Source organism: Typopeltis vanoorti, chromosome 18 (genome assembly GCF_054136105.1).
Source record: "Typopeltis vanoorti isolate ZY-2024b chromosome 18, IOZ_Tvanoo_1.0, whole genome shotgun sequence".
In the NCBI taxonomy this organism is placed as follows: domain Eukaryota; kingdom Metazoa; phylum Arthropoda; class Arachnida; order Uropygi; family Thelyphonidae; genus Typopeltis; species Typopeltis vanoorti.
Window position 1 is genome coordinate 23,021,914 of NC_143566.1, and position 24,277 is coordinate 23,046,190.

General features: G+C 35.4%; 1 protein-coding gene across 2 annotated transcripts in view; it reads right to left on the reverse strand.

Moving 5' to 3' along the window:
* The window catches only part of c11.1 (maestro heat like repeat family protein c11.1), a 763,927-nt gene that overhangs the window by 416,886 nt on the left and 322,764 nt on the right, over positions 1-24,277 (reverse strand). For both annotated transcript variants that reach the window (XM_090407949.1, XM_090407950.1), the window contains exons 20-21: positions 21,181-21,333; positions 1,799-2,001 (exon numbers count right to left, since the gene is read on the reverse strand). In XM_090407949.1, the coding sequence (XP_090264075.1) occupies positions 1,799-2,001; positions 21,181-21,333 (356 nt within the window). The remainder of the gene's footprint in view (positions 1-1,798; positions 2,002-21,180; positions 21,334-24,277) is intronic.

Genomic DNA, 24,277 nt, shown 5'->3' on the forward strand with positions numbered 1-24,277 from the left:
GGAGAGTGCACTGTATTAAGGCAATGATGTAGAAGACACTGACACGTAGAAGTAAGGATGTCTTTATTACATCATGTAAGGCTTTGATCAGTCTGCATATGGACTATTCTGCACAGATTTGGTCACCTGGTTTTCAAAAGGATGAAGAGACACTGGAAAGGGTCCACAGGTGATTGACTAAGGTGTCTGCTAGCCCCTGGAATGTTGAGGATGAGGACAGATTGAAGAAATGTAATTTGTAGAGTCTGGTGGATAAGGAGCAGGATAAGATTGAAACGTATAAACTTGTAAGGAGTTATTACTAGATCAATGTGTGAGGTTTTTCATAGAACAAGGGGAAGATAAAAGGTCATCCTTTTAAGCAATAAGAAAGGCTTGCACAAGGGGAGGATATGGAAACTAGGTTTTTTTTGGATGGAGAGTGGTTAGAATGCATTACCTGAGAGTGTGACGACAGTGGAGATTTTTTGACTCCTTTGAGGTTTGATGATGATAATAATAACATCCCTCTCCATTTGCTCCAATTTCTACAACAGAGTTCCATGTTTAATCTTGTGGAATACATCTGTAAAGTCTGGCAGTATCATTCAATAGCCATTTCCCTTCTCTAACTCAATTTCCCTTTATTTTATTCTTCTTTTATGAAATTATGAAATAAATGAAGTTGAGAAATACTGCAAGACAAATAATACTAATTACAAATTACCTTCAACAAAACAATGTTGTCAGCTAGAAAGCGTCCCTATCATCCAACCCACTGATTTTTTCATCTTTAAAAACTTCTCTAATATTTTAATCACAACTCCTGAGATAGGCCTATAATTTGTTACTTCTGTCTTGGACCTTCTTTATGTAGTGGAACTATTCTGCCCTCATTCTACTCCACTGACACTTTCCAGAAACTGAGGCTTATATGAAACACCTTGTTCAGAGGAGATGACAATATTCATTATATAATGTAGCCATTATTCCAAAACTACAATGAACAGCTCCAAAATCATAAAAGCCCCAAACTCAGAAAACGAAGATGCAAACTTTATTTTGGAATATTCATGTAGTACTATCATATCCTGTATGTCCCTTGAGGGGAGGATATGGAAATGTCAGGATTTTGATGATGATGATGATGAAATATTAGCTTCTGAAAATCAATATAGAACACTTATAGCAAATGAATTGCAAATTACAAAAATTGTCATTTGCTCCTATTTTGTTATAAATAGGAGCAAATGACAATCTTTTAACAAAAGTTCATAAAAGAAAACTTTTGTTAACGGCACAATTTAAATGGCATTTAATTTACAAAAATATGTGAAACTGGCAAATACTATAAATTGACAGTAATAATTGTCGTTGTGCTGCAAGGAAAACTTCACATTACATCTCATTACATTACGGTTTGCATCAAATGCAAGAATGTTGGAGTGATATAATTTTTGTGTGTGTATCATTTCTTTTATATATGCATGTTTGTTTGGTGATATAAGGATTTATATTAACTGCCAGCAGTAGGCCAAGTGGGTAACATAATCACTCTCCCACAAAAGGCTGTGGATTCAAATCCTGCATGGATATGGATGTTTGTGAATGTGTTTAGTGGGAGATGAATTTCATTACCTGGTGTGAGACCATTGCCTCACTTATTACAGGCCTGAAGTGGGTTGAAAAATTTCCATGTTTGGTTTCGAGAGCCGAGTTTCCTCCTATTTCAGTTAAATGTGAGCGTTTCAAAACACTTTGCATGTAGAAGAGGACTAATTATGTTCATTAACACCTTATGGACATAAAAAAAGGATACATTAAGCTGGCAGCAGCAGACATGGCTAAAGAACGGACTGGTGATGTAAGTGGCAATAAACTTTCTGTCTTCAGTATGTTTTTCATCTGATTCAAAAGTTCATTCCTTGAATGGAAAATGAAAACCTCTTTAAGATGACTGGGATGAAGGGCCTGGGCAATCATTTTAACTGTGTGAAGCATGCTTTCTTTCACACAAGGATCCTAAGGAGCGAAACAAAATTCATTATGCATTTACTAAAATGGCTTCGGTTCATAAGTTGCTGAGATGAATTCTACATGAAGAGGATTTAAAGATACACAGTAGATTAGAATAGCAGAAGAATATGACTTTCAGTGAAGGTAAATTTTCTTACACTGAAGATAAATACAAGGAGTGAAGTATTCTAAGTAAGTAATTAAAATTTTTAATTTTTATTTTATTTATTTATTTGCAAACAGGAGTAAAGATAGGACTGAGTAAGCAGTGCTAAGAAATAAAGTTCAAGTAGAAATAATTGGAGATCAGGATATAAATGACACAGAAATGTTACATATGAATCAAAAGCTAGCTAAAAACATGAAGGTCACAACATTGATGAATACGGAAATAAAAGAAATGGACACTAACAGAAAATTGAATGCAGTTTTCTCCTTGTTTGATGAATGAATTTTCTCCACTGAAGATGATCTGCTCTCAATATATCAAGCACATTAGCTATATTTGTTCTCTTTCCTTTTGCTATTTCTCATGTTTAACTCTTCATAACTGATTCTGTGGCAACAGTTCATAATAAGCTTCTTAATTTCTTTATTGAAGTCACCTAATTAGGTACAAAATCACAATATTCTTAAAATCATGTTCTTCTAATGTTTGTAGATTGCTATAGAATTTTCAATGGAATTACCAGAAGAGGTGAAGTTTAAGAAGTAAATTTAAACATAATGGCAAAAACAAATCTGAAGTGGAGTGCAATATAGTGTACAAAAGGACAAATAGAAAAGACTTGCAAAGTTCATTGGTGAAAATTAAAAGTACTCATTCAAAGGTTTTGTATATTTAATACTTTACATTTTTTTGCCTTCACTATTGTTGAAAAGAAGTTCTCTTTTCATTATAAATATAAAATAATTTACCAAAATGGAAAAAATAAAAATTGTTTGATTTATATATATTTATTTTTATCTACTACCATACTGACTATTATTTGAAACAAATATGCAGAACAGTAATTATCACAAGATTTCGATCAACAGAAGTATTTCACTGTTAAACATTTCTTCATGGATCAGTTAAGCATTTAGTGCTGTCCAACAACATAGATCATTTTTAATCACAGAGTTCTGTCTTTCCTGAAAAGATGAAATGGGATTAGTTGGATGCAGCCTGATATGTGCCAAAAAATAAATAAATAAATAATGTGGAAAGATGAGTGACAGACTTGTTTGTTTTCTCTGGCTGATTAGCCTGTTTGATAGAAAGAAGCGAAGATTTGAGCTTCATGGAAATGCCATTCTTCCAATGGAACAAGCACAAATCAGAAAATTAGTTACAATATAGTGAACACTTTCATTTCCTCTGATTTGTTGATATTATAGAATTATATTATAAACAACATTTTCGGTTTTATTCACTTGGCTAATTTATTTTCATGTAGTTTCTGGAGTGCATTATAATATATAGAAGATATCTAATTCGCTATGATATACTGTATTTTTTGGATGATAAGAAGCATCCCAAATTTACAAAACACATTTTTAGAAAAAATATATTATATAAAAATATTCACAAACCCTAAATTTCATTTATTTTTACCATAACTTATACCAGTAGCATTCAGTTCGTCTTCACTCGTCTCGTTACTGTCACTTTTCATATTATTGTCTGAACTATTATTATCACTCTCTTCAAAAACTAAGTCATCTTCAGTACATCTATTGCGTTATTTATGCTGCACTTGTTAAAAGACTTAGCAATCATCTTGTCCGTTCAAAACCGTATATACTCACCCACCAACTACTACTGACGCTGGTAAGTTTTCATATGTAAATCGGGGATTCCCACAGCCAGACGTGTTTGGCTCACATCAAACACGTGGGAATCCAAGACTTACCCAGTATCACCTACCTTCGAACAATAAGACGTACCCCAATTCTAAGCTGATTTCTCTACATAAAAAGTTGCTTCTTATGGTCCAAAAAAATATGGCAAATGTTAATAAAGAAATAAGCAGTACAAGATCCAGTGAGCATTTTGTTACTGTTAGTTTCTTTGAGGATTCATTAACGAAAATAAATGAAACTTTTGAAGCAAATTAACACAAATTAAAAACAAAATTAATTTCACATAATTTCTTTTCAATAATTATCACATGTTATGTACACATTTAAATGGTATTATCATTATTATTTACAGCATCTCCATGGAGTTTGGAGACTCATCGCAGAAGACCCAAATCAACCATCATATACACAAATCCTATCATACCTCTCCTTTCACCATCAGGGAACTCCCAACTAATTCTGGCAATCCATTCCACTCACTTATCACTCTCCATGGAAAATATCTGGTCCGAACATCCCTACTAACCACACTCTCACACAACTTCCATGATGGCCCCTAGTTCTGTGACAATTTGTCACATATTGAAAAATTTCACTTGCATCAATTTTATAAAAAGTTTCTATCATGTCCCTCCCTCCCTTTTCTGCCTATCAAGTGAACTTTCTAACCCACAAACCTTCAACCTATTTTTGTAGGGAGTATTCCAAAGATCTGTCACCATCTTGGTCACTCGTCTCTGGGTCTTTTCAACCACCTCATATACCTGCATATTCTTTAGCTACAGAAAGCATTTAGTTTCAATTCAATTTGAAAAATGAAATGATGAACATGTGGACTAGCATTACACGTTGAAGTGGAAACAAATGAAAGAGTGCAAAAGAATAGAATGAAAGAAAAAAAAAACAGAAAAAGAGGCGATGAATAATTCGAGAATAGAAGTGTATGGAGATTCCATTGTTAGAGGATTGGCTAATGAGAGAGAGTCCATAAGGTCACAATCCAGAAGGGAGATTAAGCAAGATTATTTGTGCTTTGGATGAGGAGAAAATGAGCAAGTGAATTAGTGGCAGTTGTGGGGACAAATTATTTAAGTGAACATAAGCAGAGTGATATTAGACATTGAGTGGAAACAAATGAGAGAGTGCAAAAGATTAGAATGAAAGAAGAAGATAAAAAGAAAAAAAAAAGAGGTGATAAATCATTCAAGAAAAGCAGGGTATGGAGATTTCATTGTTAGAGGATTGATTAATGTAATGGTATGGTTATGTAGCTCAGTGGAAGTAGTATGTGCCTTCTATGTACTTGTTCACCTGAAGAGAGCATCATAAGTTCAGTTCTAGTTGCTGACTAGAGGAACTTTTTTTGCCAGCCTGGTTAGCTTATCTGCTCTCCAGTCAAAAGGCTGCAGGTTCGAATCCCGCCATGGGCATGGATGCATGTTTGTGAAAATACTAGTTGTGGTTGTGAGCAGTAGATGGCGTTGGTGTAGTTGTGGTTCGTTGTAGTTGGTGAAATGAGTGGTGGAGACAGAGTTGTAGAGTAGTTGCCCTCCCTCGATGAGTCTTTGCACTCCCTGAAGGTGTCACGTAATAATAATCATGATTAATGAGAGAGTCCATAAAGTTGCTATCCAGAAGGGAGAATGAGCAAGATAATTCATGCTTTGGATGAGGAGAAAACAAGCAAGAGAAATCTGTAAAATCTGTTTTGCCACACGAAGTAACCGGACTGTAGTACGTGGGCAAAGAGGGCCGTAATGTTGGGCGGAAATTTGTTCTGTAGTAGGAGAAATGTGAAAAAGGAAAGTCACTAGTGGTATGGTGCAGGGGTCAGTTTTGGGACTATTGTTATTTAATTTGTATATTTACAGATTTAACTGGTGATACACAACTGTTTGCAGATGATGCAAAATGGGAGAACAATGAGGAATTGAGAAGATGATGTGGCCTTACAGGATTACTTGAACAGATTATATGAGTGGGCAATGTGGAACTGGCAATTCAATGTTGCCAATGGGATGCAGAATATACACTTGGAAGCAAAATTTTAGAGGAAGTTGAGGAGACAAGAAACCATGGAATTGTGGTGGACAAGGATCTGAAGTTCGGAGCCAAACTGAACAAGTTGTGAAGACATCACATCAAATTATGGCTATGATATGGAGAACCTTAACTTGTAGAAATAAAGAGGTTCTGATTTCATTGTATAAGGCCTTGATCAGGCCTCATATGGATTACTGTGCACAGATTTTGTCACCTGGTTTTCGTAGGTATGAGGATATACTGGAAAGAATCAAGAGAAGACTAAGGTATAACGGTCTTTGGAATGTCTGATATGAGGACAGATTGAGGGAATGCAGTCTGCATAGCCTTAAACAGGAGGTAAGAGAGAGAATATGATTGAGATATTTAAGTTGATAAAGGTTAATGTGGAAGAAATGTTTTGTAGAATGGGAGAAGGGGGTAGAACAAGAGGGTATATCTGGAAGCTATATAAGGAGGATGTGAGCAGGGCATAAGGAGCAGATTCTTTGGATGGAGAGTAGCTGGTGAGTGGAATGTGGTGCTTGACATTATGGTGAATGCATGTACACTGAGTTTAAAACACGGCTTAACTCCCCAACCGGTCATGACATCTATAGATGTCAAGCTAAATCTGGATACAATTCTGTAACCTCTATTGAATAACATGGATAAGAAGTGCAATTTGGTCTCACTATTTCATCCACCTCGCAGGTAGGGAGGTTAACGGGCTTTGTATCTAACAGTGTTTGCCTCCCATGATGAGTGATTGACTCCATTGAGGTCTAGTGTTAATAAATAATAATAATAATAATAATAATAATAGAGTATCAGATATTCCTCACTATCCTCCTGGAAATTCTCTTCATCAGCTCTCTTTCTAAATACATTGCAAATATCAACTACCTTCTTGAAAATTAAAGTCACTTAAAAAAAAAAAAAAAAAAGTCCTCCATCCACCCCTTTGTTGTTTGTATCCACTGAAATTACATTATAGCCAAATTGGATGAATGACAATGAGTTCTACTCCTCCTGAATAACCTTATTATTTTTGTGATCCAAATACCTTTTGGCCTAATTACTGAAACAATCTTTTCTGGAATTAAGTATCATCTTTCTATGAAAAATTGCTAACCAATATTAAAGCATCAGTTCTTGAAGTCTGTCGAAACAATCCGAGATAAATATCTGGTAAGGTCAAAGTGGTTCAAATCTAAAATTTGAACTTTGCAGCCAACTTGCACTGCAATCTTTAACATCAGAAAAGAAATTTACCTACAACTCAAACATCAGTCAAGATTTCTGACTTCTTGCAACACATATTGTGTGAATCTTCTATCCTTCCATGTTTGCTCATTCTCTCACACATCTTGATAGCAACATGCTACCATCACCCAAAAATAAGGGTGACCTGATGACATCAATCTTCTCTTATAACTGAAGTATGGATTACCAAGGAAAATCACCTTGCACTACATTATGAATTGCTGATGAATGTCTAATAGTAGTGATACCAACAAGTAGATCTCTGGTCCAGACATATTTCCTCTACTTGTATCCAAAATTTGAGCTCCAGAAAATAAAAGCTGAGAGAAACATAAGCAGTCAAGCTATCCTTTCACTGCACTCACCTCATTTCCCTCAAAAAATAGGAAACTGAAGATGTCATCAACACTCAATTCCATCTCTTGGAGGAATACCAATTACCGTATTTGCCAACATATAAGACGCACTTTTTTTCTTTCAAAATAGGTCTGAAAAACAGGGTGCGTCTTATACGCCGATACTCAGTTTTTTATTACTTTCATTTCTGGAAATTTTCTCTGTTCCAAGTTACACAATTTCTTTCTTGCTTCCTTGCAGTGTGTGAGAGCATTCCAGTTACATAGAGTCCAGTGGATGCGCTGTCATCGATGATCACAGCTGTATGTTTAGAAAGTTCGTTTAAACTTTCCAATTGTTGTCACGATTGTTGTGAACGGTGATAAATTTCTGCCGTTAAATGTTCTCTAAATTTCTTGGCAAATTATGGCTGAAAAAAGTTGGCATTGTTACAATATTGCATACAATACTACATGTGATTGCGTATGCTAAAGAACATGGCTGTAGAAAGGCATTTCGGGCCACCCCAAACTGAGAAAATGATAAGAACTTGGCAGAATCGGGAAGAGGATCTAAAAAAAAAAACAACTCACAGTAAACATAACATACGAAGTCGAACTGCAAAACGGCCAGAACTTGAGGCAGAACTAAATACTTGGATTTTAGACCACAGAAAAGTGGGACTTTCAGTGTCTATAAAATGACTATTCATCAAGCAAAAGCAATAGCCACTAACAGAGGGATCGCCAACTTGACTGGATCAACATCATTATCGAAGATTCATGAAGAGAAATCAGCTATGTATGCAGACTAAAATAAAAATATCACAAAAGATGTCAGCTGAACATGAAGAAAAAATGATTGAATTTCATCGATTCGTCATTAACACAAGGAAACGAGAAAAATTTAAACTTGCGCAAATAGGAAACATGGACGAGGTTCCGCTGACTTTTGATGTGCCCTCAAAAAAAAAAACCGTAGATTCAAAAAAAAAAAAAAAACTCACTACACGGTTGTTTTATCCTTCTGTGCAGATGGGACAAAATTGCCGCCACTATTGATTTTTAAAAGGAAGATGCCACCCAAAGAAAAACTGCTTAAAGGAGCGTTTGTACATGTTCATGCAAAAGGCTGGATGGATGGAGGAGGAAAGAAGTTATGGATAGGTAAAATTTGGTCTAGGCACCCTAGCAGACTGTTGAAGGAGCCTGCCCTGCTAGTATGGGATCAGTTTCGTTCTCACAGAACAGAAGATGTTAAAAATAAACTGAAGGAACTGAAAACTCAGTTAGCTGTAATTGCAGGAGGTCTAACTAGTCAGCTTCAACCTTTAGATGAATGTATTAATAAACCATTTAAGGGATTTATGAAGGAGAAGTGGAACAGCTGGATGCAGTCTTCAGATTTTGAGGTTACGCCATCAGGAAGAAGCCTAGCATTTCGAAAGTTTGTGAGTGGGGTCGAAGCTTCATGGGATGCTGTGAAAGCCGAGACAGTGGTTAAATCATTTAAGTGTGGCATTAGTAATGCACTGGATGGTACAGAGGACAATTTGTTGTATGAAGACTCAGATTCTGATTTAAAGAGGTTTCACGTGTTTCTTAATTTAGCTCTGCAGATGAATTTCTGGGTTTTGATGAAGAAGATTAAAAGATGGGTACTCTTTCCTAGTTAGATTAGGTATTTGTTGAAAGTAGATCTACTTATTATGGTCTCCCCCCGCCCCAGTTTACCATATAACCCTTTCCCAAAAAGAGCCCTGAAATATAATGATGTATATATATTATTTTAAAAAAACCTGGGTTTTCTAATTTATCAAACACCCTCTCTCCACGTTTCCGACCCCCCCCCCCTTTTTTTTTTTTTTTTTTTTTTAAACAGCAAACAGCAGAAGTATGGAGAAAGAAGACATCCTAACTTCCAAACAAGGTATGTGCAAAATTTCTTCCTCTATTAATCTGCATGTATTTACCTTTAAAATACATGTATAATACCCTAAGAATTCTTGAGAAAAGAGCCAATGTATTTAAAATAAGGGACACTCCTAAATGAAGACAGGCAAAAAAAAATAGCCGTAATAATAATAATAGTTTTTAAGAGGAGTTACATGGGAATTTCCCAGAAATAATACTTACTTATTACTTTATATTTGAAATACTGTAAATTCATTATAATTTCAATAATAAAGTTTTTTTCCTAAAAAATGTGTACAAAAAAGGGGCCATTATAGGCCAGTGTGTCTTATACGCCGGCAAATATGGTAATTAGTAATTAATAATACAGATTTTGTAACTCTTCTTTCACAGTAGATCTAGCCACCATTACCTACCTTTGGGTATAAGCTGCAATAAAGTCTGATAAAATTTTGTGTGACTGCTCTTGATATTTCCAGGGTCTAACAAGGATGCCTCTCATCAAATTACAATCTTGCGATTTTGTATTTTGTCCTTTGTAACTAAGGTTGCCAGTTTCTCTCATCATTTAATAAGTCATGATAGTTGGTTTCTTCTCTTCATATTTCCCTATTAGTCATCATCATCCTTTCAGGGATTTAAGCACAGTGGCCTGTTTTGGTCATCTCATGCCATCTTTTGCTTAGTCATCACTGACTTCTATATCCTCCAACTGGGTGTATCAGAGTATTTTTCGGGTAGTCTTGAACAGTCCATTCTTTCGATATGTTCAATCCACTTTCTTTCAATATTCATATATTCTTAATTAATTATATAATAATTCATATAATATATATTCATATATTCTTATGTGTAAATATATATTCACATATATTTTCAGGACTGTACAATGTCAGTTGTATCAACTGACATTGTACAGTCCTGTTATACGAGGATCGACTGAGGGAATGTGGACTGCAGAGTTTGGTAGACAGAAGAAGGAGAGGTGATATCATCAAGACTTTTAAACTGTTGAGATGCAGTTAAAGGGTAGACATTGGGAAGTTCTTTCACTTGGTGGAACGGAAGGGAAGGAGCAATGAGAAGGAGCCATCCCTGGAAGTTATGAAAGGAAGCTGTGAGCAAGAGGGTGAGGAGTGGTTTCTTTGCGTGGAGGGTGGTTGAACCATGGAATGCATTGTCTGAGAGAGTGGTTACAGCAAGAACAGTCAATGAGTTCATGGAGTGGTATGATAAACTTTATGTTTCCTAAAAATCACCTCCCACAATGAATCTTTTGACTCCATGGAGACCTGGATAATAATAATAATAAGCATAAAAAACTTATTGTTTAATACTGACCATATACAAATATTTTAACATTCTTTGCCTACCAGTTTCGCTAGCAAACTGTCTAGCTTTTTCAAGGTGTTGATGGAAAAGTATAAAAAATACTAATAAATGCAAATTGAAAGGAACATTAAAAATGTTGTAAACACTCTAGTAGCTAAGGTTGCAAGTTCACGTGACAGAGACTGAGTGGATTTATTGTTCTTAATCATTATCACGCCTGTGTGTTTGTTGTAAACATATAATGTGATTACTAGCTAGCTTCCTTGTGGCTTCCTTGAATAAACGATGTCTATAATCGTCGTCTAAATATGGCATGGAGCTATTTTGCCACTCTATCATGTGGGTTAGACGTACAGAAATGATGTGCTAAGCTGGAAGAAATACTTCTATTAATAATAATAATAATATAATTTGGCCAATACCGAGTCTATTTTTAGTTCATGAATTTTTGTGCTTTTCATTTAATTTTATTTTATTGTCCCAGAGAGTATAGATTGCTGTCCTGCACAGGAAATTCATTTCTCCAGTTTCTATACTTTTTGTTTCTGCAGCTTTTATGGTTCATAATTCACTTCTGTACAGTAGAGCTTGTCAAAACTTTATAAACTCTTATTCTTATATGCTTTAGAACTTTGTTAGGTTTGAAAATATTATTTATTATTCCTGTTATCTTTTAGAAATTTTGATGTCAGTGTCTGCTTCTTTTGTATATGATACATATCCAAGGTAATTGAAGCAGTTCATTTGTTCTAAAATTTTATTTTCAATCATGATTTTACTTCTGACTGGAAATGGTCCTTTAAAAGTCATGGTTTTTGCTTCATTTGTTGATATTTGATTTCCAAATTTTTTTTGCACTTTTGTTTAAGGCATACTGATCTTTGGAGTTCATCTTCACTTCTTGCTATGATTATCTGCTAATCTACAAACAAAAGGGTATTAAGTATAGTTTCATAATCCAGTTTAAATGTTAGCTTTATGTTTTACTTCCATTTCTTTAATTTTACATCTATATATATAGATGTTAAATAAGCACGGTGACATTGGGCATCCTTGATGGATCCCTCTGTTCATTGATTTCCATTCTGTAATATTTTCACTGATTCTTACAGCTGTTTGGTTGTTCTGACACATGTTAGTTATTACAGCAAGCAGCTGATTTGGCATGTTTAGATTCTTGAGTAGGGTCCACAGTTTGTTCCTTAAGATTCTGTCAAAGGCTTTCTTGCAGTCTACAAATTCTATTTGTATTTCTATGTTGTATTCGTAATGTTTTTCCATTAGGATTTTTGATGTAAAAGCTGGGTGGTCAATGCATGATCAGCCATTTTCGAAGACGTGTTCTTCGCAAAATTTATCTTCTACATATGATTTAAGTTTTGAAGTTAATATTCATGCATAAAACTAATAACCAGCCTTTAGAAGACTTATTCCTCGGTAATTGTCATAGTTGCACTTATCCTTTTTGAAATATTGGGATGATAATTGTCCTTATTCCAACTTTCTGGGATTTTTTCTTGCTGTTGTTAAATAATTTTAAAAGTTGTTTGCTGAATAGGATTATTATTATTATGTGACACCTCTAGGGAGTCCAAACACTCATCGAGGAAGAGTGTGCCAACAGTATCGAATGATTAATCCACTTCCAACTGCTAACCGAGCTCAAACTTGCTTAACTTTTTGCTGAGCCATTAGTAGCAGAGGCTCTACCAATCGACCAACAAGAGGCACTGCAAGATATCTTTCCAATTTTGTTATGAAATTATCCCATGTTTCTCTTTTCTTATTAATAGAGATAGAATGGAATTAATTATTCCATTCTATCTCTATATCATCATTTTCTTTTATTTGCTCTAAATTTCCATTTATTCTTTGCAAGTAAAGGTAGTTAATACTTTTATCATTTAAGAGTTGAACTCTGGGATTCTTGGAGATTTCTCTTAGCACTGATTGTTAATTTGGTTAATTTTAAACCATCTTGGAGGTATTCTTAATTTTCCTTATAAGAGATAATTATCAGATTCTATTTCTGCACTTGTAAATACCTGGCTACCTAGTATCATATTAGCTATTTTCCTATTAGCTATTATAGCATCTACCCATTTTGGATTTGTTTCCCAAGTGAATTTATGGCAATCTTAATGCTTGAAAAAAGTAAAGTTATTATATGTGGAAAAATCCATAAGTCTGTATCCATTTCTATTGCATGTTGTTTCACCATTTATTCCTATATTTGTACCTAGTGGAACATTCCCTACTCTGGCATTGAAATCTCCCATTATTAATATATAATCATTAGGATTTGTTTTATCTTTTACTTTTTGTAAATCTGAATAAAAGGCATTGTTATCTTCCTTCCTCTGGGGCATAGACACCAACAAGTCAGGAAGCCACGGCTTATTTCCCTATTAGTGTTGGAGTAATCCATGCTCTTCATGACCACCTTTCACAAATCTCAAATACTATCTATAATTTTGTGATGACAGTGTACCTCATTCCTTTTCTTCATTTGACCACTCTAGTAGTGCTCAAATGACCCAAGCTTCAAGATTTTCCAAGGCAAATATATTCAACATTGATTTCCTGAGCATTCTCCAGTGAGACAATAGCTTCGCTGAACTTTAAGTGTAACTAAAAACATATTTTCTATGTTATTTCTCATTAGAAAGATCTCACTCCATTTGTCTTTTACCTTTGATAACATTCAAATCTTCAGGCAAAATCACATTCCTATTCTTGAAATGACTTCATTAATGACTTTTTCCTGGAACAAACACATCACATCCATATCTTCCCACCCAAAACTTGGGTGTGCTCCAAGACATTGCTTCCTGATACTATACAATTCCAAATTCTATAATCTTGAGCATTTGAGGCATTGAGAAAAACCTCTCCAAAATTGCTTAATGTTTTCCAGAAAAAGTTGTGTAAGAGTGTTGTTAGTAAAGGTGTGCAGATTAGATTTTTTGCTTGAAGAGTAATAAATGAATGGAATGAATTGCTAGAGGTAGTTTTAAGTGTCCTGATGATAAATCAGTTTAAAGAGAGGTGCAATAATTATTGTGTGATTAATGGTTGTTGGTGTGGCCAGAGGAAGCCAAGTAGTGATATGCAGGGAAAGGGAGAACTGTGAAGGTCAGGGTTGCAGACTTGGGTGAAATTCTCCATGCATGTAGCTTAAAGAATACATTACTGTATATTCCACATTCTCCACATTTCAACTCAAAGAAAACTATGAAAAATCAACAGAGAAGCAGTTTTATGTGAAAAAAAAAGTAAAGAGCCTGAAACAGATGGAAATCACTAGGTTGAAACAATATCTGAAAAACCACACCTGCTGAAACAGAAACTCAAATATCAGCTTCTTTTATCATTACTCATCACACTTTTCCTAAAGAATATGTCAGTGACAGTGGGACTTCCCAAAATGAGCCATAACTTCATTGAAGTCAGATGATGATAATAAAAATGTGGCTAAATAGTTGATTTTACTAGTTCTATAGGTTTTCAATACTGAATGCAGATGGTTTCAATGTTGATGCCTATTTTCAGTCTTTTCTTTATGATGCTAATTTTCATGTCAAATTTGTTACAGCAATTACTAAATTTAGATAATGAATCCTGAAGACATGTACTCAATTTACTTAGGTGTGCAGCATCAGTTACATGAAGAGCTGAGATTAACATCTCTCAACTTTGATATTAGGCTTAGTGTCACTTTCCTTTATAATGTGATCCATACAGATAATGAATAGCAATGGAGAGAGAGTACCCTTGTCTCACACCTGATTGTTCATGAAACCATTTTCCTGTATGTATTTCAAATCTAACTGATGACTTACAAATGAAATATTGGGTACATAATGCTCAAATAATGTCCACTCAACAGCTTTTCTCTTAGCATGTTATCACATGCCTTTTCCAAATCTACAAAACTTAATTATAGATCCTTGTTATATTCCCATGACTTCTGAATTGCGTGTCTTAAAAAAAATTCCTGAACTTTTTGGCCTAAATCCTGCTTATTCTTCTCTTCCAGAATTTTTCTTATCCCCTTCTCAAATATGCTTGATACATGATACTCCAGCAGCACTCACTTGAAACACTAACCCATTCAAGAGTCACTTAACTAAAGATCTGGTTATTAAGAAGCTAGATAAATGAGAAATTACTCAGTAACAGAAGTACTGTAGTTTCTCCTACATATACCAGCCACTGAATTAGAAACCTTTATGCATATAAAGGTTTCTTATCTCACATAAACATCACTTAGGCAGTATATATGCAAAACGCTTCATCATGTGTGTCACCACATGTTCTAGGTAACAATTTAAGAATGCTGCTGGTCACTAATCATCAATAGTGTTAATCACGATGGAAAAAACAAAGGATCTTTCAGAGATCGATAAAGGCTTATTGTAGGTGTCCATCTGGCTGGAACCATGATTTTGAAACAGCAGAGCTTACTGGTTTCTCAATAGGTGAAATATGCTGGGTGTTTAATCAGTGGAAATATAACCTATTTACTTGTTTAAGATATTCTATCAGGAATAAGATTGACTGTCATCTGTGAAGGCTTGTACAGACAAGCACAACTTTGTGAATGCAGCAATTGACCAAAGCATTTAATGAAGGCCATTTCTGACCCATATCTCATCAAACTATGTGCAGATAATTGAAGAGGATTGGTATTGGTCATATGCCTATATGGAAACCACTGATTTCTGAGAACTGGAAATTTTATCCGCAGTGATGTTAGGAACACTGTAACTGGACAATGGAAAAAAAAATCACATGGTTAGACAAGTCACAGTATACCTTGTTCTGTAGCAATGGTAGGCAGAGAGTTTGGTGTAAGTTCCATGAAGCAATGAACCCAGTTTGCCTTGTGAACACAACTCAGAAACAAAATATATAGTCAAGTTTCTGGAGGTAGTATCATGATGTGGGGCATGTTCCGTTGGTATAGAAATTAGTGCCTTCATATTGCTGGAAGGTATGGGTGTTCTTCAAAGTACATCTGAACATTGCTGCTGATGAAGTCCATCCTGTAACATTGACTTTTTATCCAGGAGGTGAAAGCCATTTCATGAATAACAATGCTACAGTCAATCATGCAAGAATTGTTCAGCAGTCGTTAGGCAAGCATCACAGTGACTTCCACCATCTTCCCTGACCACCATAACACCCACATCTGAATTCCATTGATAATGTATGATACATGTTACAAAAACAGATCCATGAGGAAAGTCCTCTTCTGTCAAATCTGAGTCAGCTGTATGAGTTAACATGCAGCAGAGAGATTGTGAGAACCGTGTAGCTGTAATAGCACTTCACAAATCCATGTGCTGTATTTTAGGCTAAAGGAGGTCCAACACAGTATTAAATGAAAGTTTCTAATTCAGTGGCTAGTAGGTGTATAACACAGCAGTGTTCTAAAAATCACCACATTTTGAAGCTTTGTGCTATAAAAAATAACAGGACTTATGAGGAAAATGGTATTAGGGACAAAACACTGAAAATATGTACTGTTTCATAGTTATACTGTAGTTAGTGTTAGTGGTGTTGTTGTACACTAAAACAACAAAACTTACTACAGTTTTAAGCATCTGCAATTTCTCATAAATTTCTAATAAATTTATTAGAAATTTCTAATAAATGAAAAAATATAATACTGCATTTCTTTAAGCCTTGTTCTAATTATCTATGTAGCACTCATAGTTGACCCTCCAAAAAGTTTCTTTTATTTTCACAGCATTGTCCATAATGATGTGCAATGTTGATTCCTTCAGGCCTGTTGCTGTCATTATAGCATGTTCTCTCATTTCTTTCAAAACATTTTATTATTTCAAGCTTTTCCTCAATATGTAAGGCTTTTCATTTTCACAGATTACTTGGATTATAATAACCAGGATGCCTCATGTTTGTGATGCTATATTACACACTTATCAAGAAAAGTACGCAAACTCTGGAAAAGAGAAAAAATGCACGTATATGGGGGGGGGGGGGAAGAGAAGGTGAGATGTGTTTCATGTATTCCTCTGCAGGGCCACTAAGTTCAGCGAGATGGCATTTTTCACATATACTTGGTGTTACTCAATAGCATCAAGCATAGTCAGATCATGAAAAATTGCATATAAGCTAACCCAATTTTGTAATTTTAGTCTCCTATTTAGTTATTGTGTATGAACAAATTTACATAATACAGACATGTTAAAAGAGAATCAAAAGTAATAGACGTGTCAGTTTAGTTATCTTCTCTTAACAATAACTGCTCTGAATTAAGTCTTTAACCTCTTGATCACTATAATGTAATTATCTAATCTATTATATATATAGTCTTGTCATAAATACTGTTACAACTTCCACATACACCCCTGCACTACCACAGAATTGTGCAAGAGTGGATCTGCTAGTGGCACTGTGCACAGCCAACATTTGCGTGTTTATCAGTAGAGGTAGAATTGTCTAACTGTATGAGTTAACATTACTGTGAGAACTGTGTAGCTGTAATAGCATTCCAAAAAGTTGGAATGCAGCCATCTGTTATTTTCAACACACTAAAAAACACTCAGCGTTAGTAGGATGTTTGTGTATCAGACTATTAACTGTTATAATGATACAGAAGACATGTATGACCATCAAAGAAAAGGTCAGCCATGCTGCGCTAGAATGCAACATGCTTGTGAGTGCTGTGAAGGCATGCCATGCTGCAATCCTGTGAGAATGCAGAAAGCAAGGTTGTAAGAGATACACACCACATTTTTCTCTGTGAAATGTTCATTTCAAATGTTGTTCTACTGGACACTTTCTAACAGCACAACTTATAGGGCAGAGGGTGATAAAATTAAAGGCACTTCTCTGGCAACATGCGAATAACAGACACAGAGATATCCCCTTCACAGATGAGAAGATTTTCACCATTGAAGAGATGTTTAACCACCAAAACAATTGAATATGCCTCAGATGGTCACACAGTATGTGCCATAGCACTCAGAATTCAGAGTGGTCATCACCCTGCATCAGTGATGGTTTGGTGGGGGTGACATATCAGGGATATACAAGTTGCATTTCTGTAAGAGAGGGGTCAAAACCTCCACCAAAATGTATCCAGACACCGTACTGGAACCTGTAATTAGCCCCCTGAATGACACTTTATTTCACGGCAGGCAGTGGACCTTCTAACAGGACTTAGTCCCTGCACACAAGGTGAGGACCACACAACAGTGGTTGGAGAGGAATGTGCTCAACCACATATTGCCATGTGATTAGATGTCTGGAAGTCCCGATTTGAATCTGTTTGAGTTCAACTTTTGATCGGAACTTCAGTGAGTAGCTGCAAGAAATGACATCCCAGCATTGCAAGCCTGAAGGTGGATTTGAAGCATGCAGTGGCAGTTTCTGTTGGATGTTGTGTGTGTCAACATCGATATGTGGCCTCACAGACTTTGGGCATGTGTAAAGGCAAAAGGGAGACATTCGAACATTGACTGATGCTATATGCACATTATACACGTGGTTTGTATGTGCTGAAAGCTGTAAATGACTTACTGCTAAATTAAAGGTTTATGCACTGCTCAAGTTGTACCAGTAAACTAGGTAATGATTATGAATTCATAAGATACAATGACACTCTTATTACCTAAAAGGGAAGAGCCTCTGTAGTTCAGTTATAGACGAAGCCCTTTGGTCAGTAAGACCTAGGTTCAATTCCCATCTGTGACGTGTGGAACTTTATCTAGCCTCTTTTGACCAAAGGTGAGTTAGCCGGTCTCATACAGAGGTAGAGGACATTTTCTCCTGGGAACTGGGGTTTTTCATCTGACAGAACAGGCAAGCCAGCCATGTGAACACATACGGATCTACAGTCAAAAAATACATACTTAGAAGTCCCTCACTGGAGGGAACAACTTCAACCGGTCCTAAGGGACAGATGAGGAATATTGGGGGAACCCCCACACAACAACAAGATTATCTAAAAGGGAATTTGTTTTTCCAATATCAATCCACTCAACTTAAAAAAAAAAAATCAGCTAACACCTTTTTATTCCCGTATACGAGGCCATTTAGCCCTATCTAACTTTTGGAGACTGAGTGGGCAGTTCAATCTCCACTGTACCAATCAGAGATAGATGGCCCAAGGCCATCACCAATTAAACGGTACACAGTGAAGAGAGATGGCTCAAATGTGCCGCCATCTCGTGGTCCCTAACCCAATATATTTAATGTCTGAAATGATGTGGGTTCTACGGTCGATTTTGAGTTTACGGGACGAAAAACCCGAGTTTCCGGGAGGAAAAACCAGCTTGCCCGTGCCAGAGATCGACTAACTTGGGAACCGATCGAAAAAAAGGCTTAGAAAAATTTCCTCTAGTCGCCGACTAGACTCGAAATCAAATCTTCCTTTGTGTGGCCAAGCTCCGTGGTGTGCAAACGTCACATCCACTGAGCTCCACAAGCTCCACTCAACTATAAGCTGCAAAATCTATAACAACACTATGTGTATCTGTAATATGTTTAATATACTTATCACCCTTGCATGTTTACTTCTTTTCATTAAAGAGACAAACATCTCGGAATAACTAAATGTTATTTAATTAATTCAATATTTCACCTTAAAGTGAAATATTGAATTAATAATATAGACATAAAGGACATAGGACATATAGAATATATATGGAAAGTGTATACAGGACAGAAGGAAGGCAAAGTACAGTTTTGTGCTAAAATCATGTAATTATTAATACAATTCTAACTTAATGCATTCTCTATGAATTTGATAAGGCAATCTTGTTCACAGGGATAACAATTTACTATAATAGCAACAGTCTCTAATTTTTAACTGCATGAGGTAGGCATATTTATTTAGGTAGGTTGGGAGAATGTTAAAGTGCAGTGACAGATTCCAAAAGAAGTCTCAGATTTAAACCTGCATCCTATCATATAAAGTGTCATCTTTGTCATCTTGAATTAAGCATCACCTGATGCTTAATTCAAGTAAGTCAAATTTCACAGCAGCAGTAGCAGATTTTGTACATGTGAGATTGATCTGAGTGTTAGAAAGGATCTACTGAAGAGTGGATAAGAGTAATTTTTGGTAAGGCTTGAAGGAGATTTGGATATTATATATCCTTTAAGAATTTATGCTGCTACTTCCCAGGATGGAAGGAATGGATATAGATTTTTGTGATCTTGGTCTGAGGAATAACAGCTGATAACTGCCTGGAGGTATAAAAAACTTAGCTACACTACAGCTACTCAGGGACTATGGAGCAGACAATGATGCAAATCACATGTTCAGAAGGAAATTTTTGTTATACAAATGCAGATTTAAATCTGAAAGACTTTTTTTGTTGCAGTTCACCAGAAATCCAGCAGAATGCTATTAAACCATTAGCCCAATAACAAAGACACCTTATCATGACTTTACAAATATTATCCAATTTCAGCATCATGCTGCTTGCTTCCCTTCAGTTTGCCTACATACATGTATATGCCTTTCCTTTATGCTGAGGATGCCTTGGTGACCAAAATAAAATACTGCTTAATTCAGTTAATGGCATAGTTGTTCTGAGTGGATAGCACCTGCTTTCACCCAGAGACTGGATTTCAATCCAATATAACACTCAACAAGTAGATTCATATACGGCTGTTATTAAATTTTAAGTGTGCATCTGTACACTTTGTTTTACCAAAAAAATTTTATAGAAGTGCAATTAAACCTTAAAGGACAACTAAAATCTAAAATAACATTGGGGCAAATGAAGTGGCTCAATATGTAGATCTTATTAAGTTTTAGTTGCAGATATCTGTATGTTTAATTTGATTTATGAGATAAAATTTAGAGATGGCACTTGAAACTTACAAAGGCTGTCCAAAAATAAAAGTAGAACAAATGAAATCATGACAAGGCTGGGGGGGGGGGGGACTAACTTCTCTTTTAATGTAACTTGGAGATGAGGAAGTGGTGGAGAGGATCCAGAGATGAGTAAATGGCACAGTGACAGAGCTATGGAATGTGCCCAATCAGCATAGATTAAAAGTGTGTGAATTATAAAGTTCACTTAACAAGTAGACATGATAAACACTTTTAAAGTTAGTACTAAAGGATACAAAAGGAATTTGTCAATACATGATGGACAGGAAGAGAATGAGGAAATATCCTTGAAATTTGTTTAAGGGAGTGGGACTAGAATTTTCTTGCAGAGTGGCAAATAACTGGAATGGATTGCCAGAGGTGGTTGAAAGTGCTATGACTGTGAATAAGTTTCAGGAGAGGTGTGATAGATACTGTGAATGGTTAGAGTGAGACTGCGGCAGTGAGTCTTCTGACTCCATGGAGATGCTCGTGTAATAATAATTTTTTTTGGTGAACAAAATAAAAATTACACCAGAACAGAAGAAAATCACTTTTTGATTGAATACACTTCACAAGTATTTAATGCATTAAAACCATCAAATATATACTTACACGGAAGGTCTGATAGTAACTAGCTACACTACGGAGGATAGGTGTTTCAATACGTGTTGTGAGAATGTTAGACGGGGCATGAAGAGACACATAGCCATAACTCAGAATTATGGTTGCCTTAAGCTTTTCATGGTCGGTATCTCCTTTGAATTCCTATAACACAATAAAGAAACTAGATTTACAAAACAGTTGCAATCCTTAAAGCCAATGTCAGCTTTAATTCAAAGATGTTTTTTATTTCAAAAAAAAAAAAAAAACTGAATACTAGGATTTAAAAAAATGAAAGCTTTTCCTTTCTTTCTTATTAGTTTAATGGGTTAATTTTTCTTCACATAAACAAACACACTATATTTGGTTATCTTAGAAAGGACATTCTCTGGAGAAGTCCAAACCACCTTAATTGCTGTTTAAGTATTCTAGCTATGATATCTTCTCAATAGTTTGTTTCGTGTTTTACTTGCCGATTTGTTTTGTGTTCTGACCACTGAGTCTTATTTTTCTTAAACATTTCATTTTGAATGCTCTGATTTTCTGTATTTCTTTCTCACTGAATGTTTATGTCTCAGCTCCATACTTATAATAATAATTTTATAGAGTTTTAGTTTGAGGCTTTTTGAAATGTTATTTTTCCACATTTAAAAACAATTTACATTAAAACAAAGATGATTAATCATGGCAATATTTATTATTATATAAGCAAAGTGCATATTAGATCCAGCATTATTTCAAAGCCGAATATGTAGACACTATGAAAGTTTCTTAAGTTGACAGGAGAGCTTGCGAGAATACATTCCTCAACATCCAAGTTGCCTTAGTGTGTACTACTTAAAAGACATAGGTGCTGCCCAAGCATCTATATATTTGCCTTTTATTAGTCCATCTTGATAAGGTTTCACTGGCCAGAGAGTGAAAGAGTAATAAAAGGCAAATATATAGATGATTGGGCAGTGCCTATGCCTTTTAAGTAGTCCACATTAAGGCAACTTGAGGATGCTGATGAATATATTCCTGCAAGGGGGGACACACATTGCAAAAATGTCTAAATCAGCTCATAAACTCACTTGGTTGTTGAAAAATACTTTGACGAGCAGAGACAAGCAAGTTATCGTACCTCTGTACCGAGCCTTTGATAAGACCTCATCTCGACTACTGTGCCCAGATTTGGTCACCTAGGTTTCTTCTTTATGCTGAGGAGGTGGAGAGGATCCAGAGGCGAGTGACCAAGATGATAGCAGGTCTGGAATGAACCTTATGAGTACAGGTCGAAGATTTGTTGGTTGCAGAAATTGGTTGATAGGCAGAAAAGGGAAGATATGATTGAGACATTCAAATTGCTAAAGAGTTTCTATAGGATTAATTCAGAGGATATTTTTGAGATCAGGACTGGTGGTGGGAGAACTAGGGGACACCTATGGAAGCTGGGCAAGAGTGTGGTTAGCAAGGGTGTTAGAGCTGGGTTCTTTACTTTTAGAGTGGTAAATGAGTGGAATAAGCTGTCAGAATGTGTTGTGGGTGCCATGACTGTGAATGAGTTCAAGGCGAAGTATGATAGATACTGTGGGAATATTGAAGAGTTGTGTGGACATGATGTTTAGGGCCTCCCTCGATGAATCTAAGAACTCCCTGGAGTCGCCCGTAATAATAATAATAATTTGGCATTGGCGAACTGAAGTCTTTTGGCTCTTTATTTTAGTAATTATTAGTATATTATTATTGTTCCCATTAATACCTTTTTCCAACTTATTGTGTAAAATCAACCCAGCTTTTTTATATTTTCATCTATTTTATTTTTTTAATTCTACATGGCTCTTTCTCTCATTATAAACAATTCTATCATTAATTAATCTAGCATTTATGAACTACCAGAAGATTTTTTCTTTCTTATTCTTTTTCTCTTCTTCTTTGACTTAGCCTCTTCTTTAACTCGACCAAATTTAGCACAGATTAAAAAAGGAATCCACATGCTTCCTAGAGATTGGCAGATCTCATCCGAATACAAACTTCAGGCCTTATTAGTTACCTAAATTGAAATTCATGGCCTTTAAAGAATTAAGACAAGATAAAAACACAGTAATAATCAAGGCAGATAAAGGAAATGCAACAGTAGGTATGAATTCAGATGAATATGCAAGAAAAATGAACAACCTATTAGAGGATTCCAATATCTATTCATCTTTAGACAGGGATCCCACATGGTACACACATAATAAAACCAATGACTTCATCAAAAAGTTAGCTAATTGGCCAGAAAATTTTTTTAAAAAAAAAAAAAAAAAGAAGTTTTTCATAAAAACATCCATTGGTCCCAAGAATTTATGGTGCATTCAAAATTCACAAAAAAAGATATTCCGTTACAGCCAATTGTAGAATGGGAGAGAGAGATTCTCCAACCTCAAACTTAGAAAATAAGTCTATCAAACATGATATCACCACATATAAGAAAAACAGAATCATTATTAAAGAATAGTTTGCATTTTATTGAAAAGGCATAAGATATAAATATAGATCCATCAGACATCTCAGCAAGTTTCAATATAGTCAAGATTTCCAAGTAGGATCCCTACTTAGAAATCTTTTCCCACTGAACACTGTAGGACTATTCAAACACTGCATGAAAAACACTTTTTTTTTTTCATATTTCAAGACAATATTGGGAACAAAAAGGACTTGCTATGGATTCCCCCCCTTTCTCCAGCCCTAGCCAACCTAATTATGGAAAATTTCAAAACTGATGCATTTAAAACCTATCAGCAAAAAAACAAACATATGGCTATGTTACATCGATTCTATTTTCGTCATTTGGTCAGGAACGGTGGATGAGCTGATTGCTTTCAAAGATTATCTGAACAACTTGCATCCCAATATAAAGTTTACTATTGAACTAGAACAGCACAAAAAATTACCTTTCATTTGTATCCTTGTCGAAGTAAACGAACAGGAAAAAAAAGATGATCCTTTTCAATATACAGAAAACCTTCCACAACTGGAAGATTTTTAAATACCGCTTCACACCACCATCCATTGCAAAAGATAGGCATTATTAAAACTTTAAGAGACAGGGCATACAATATATATCTAGCACACCAATTAAAAGGAA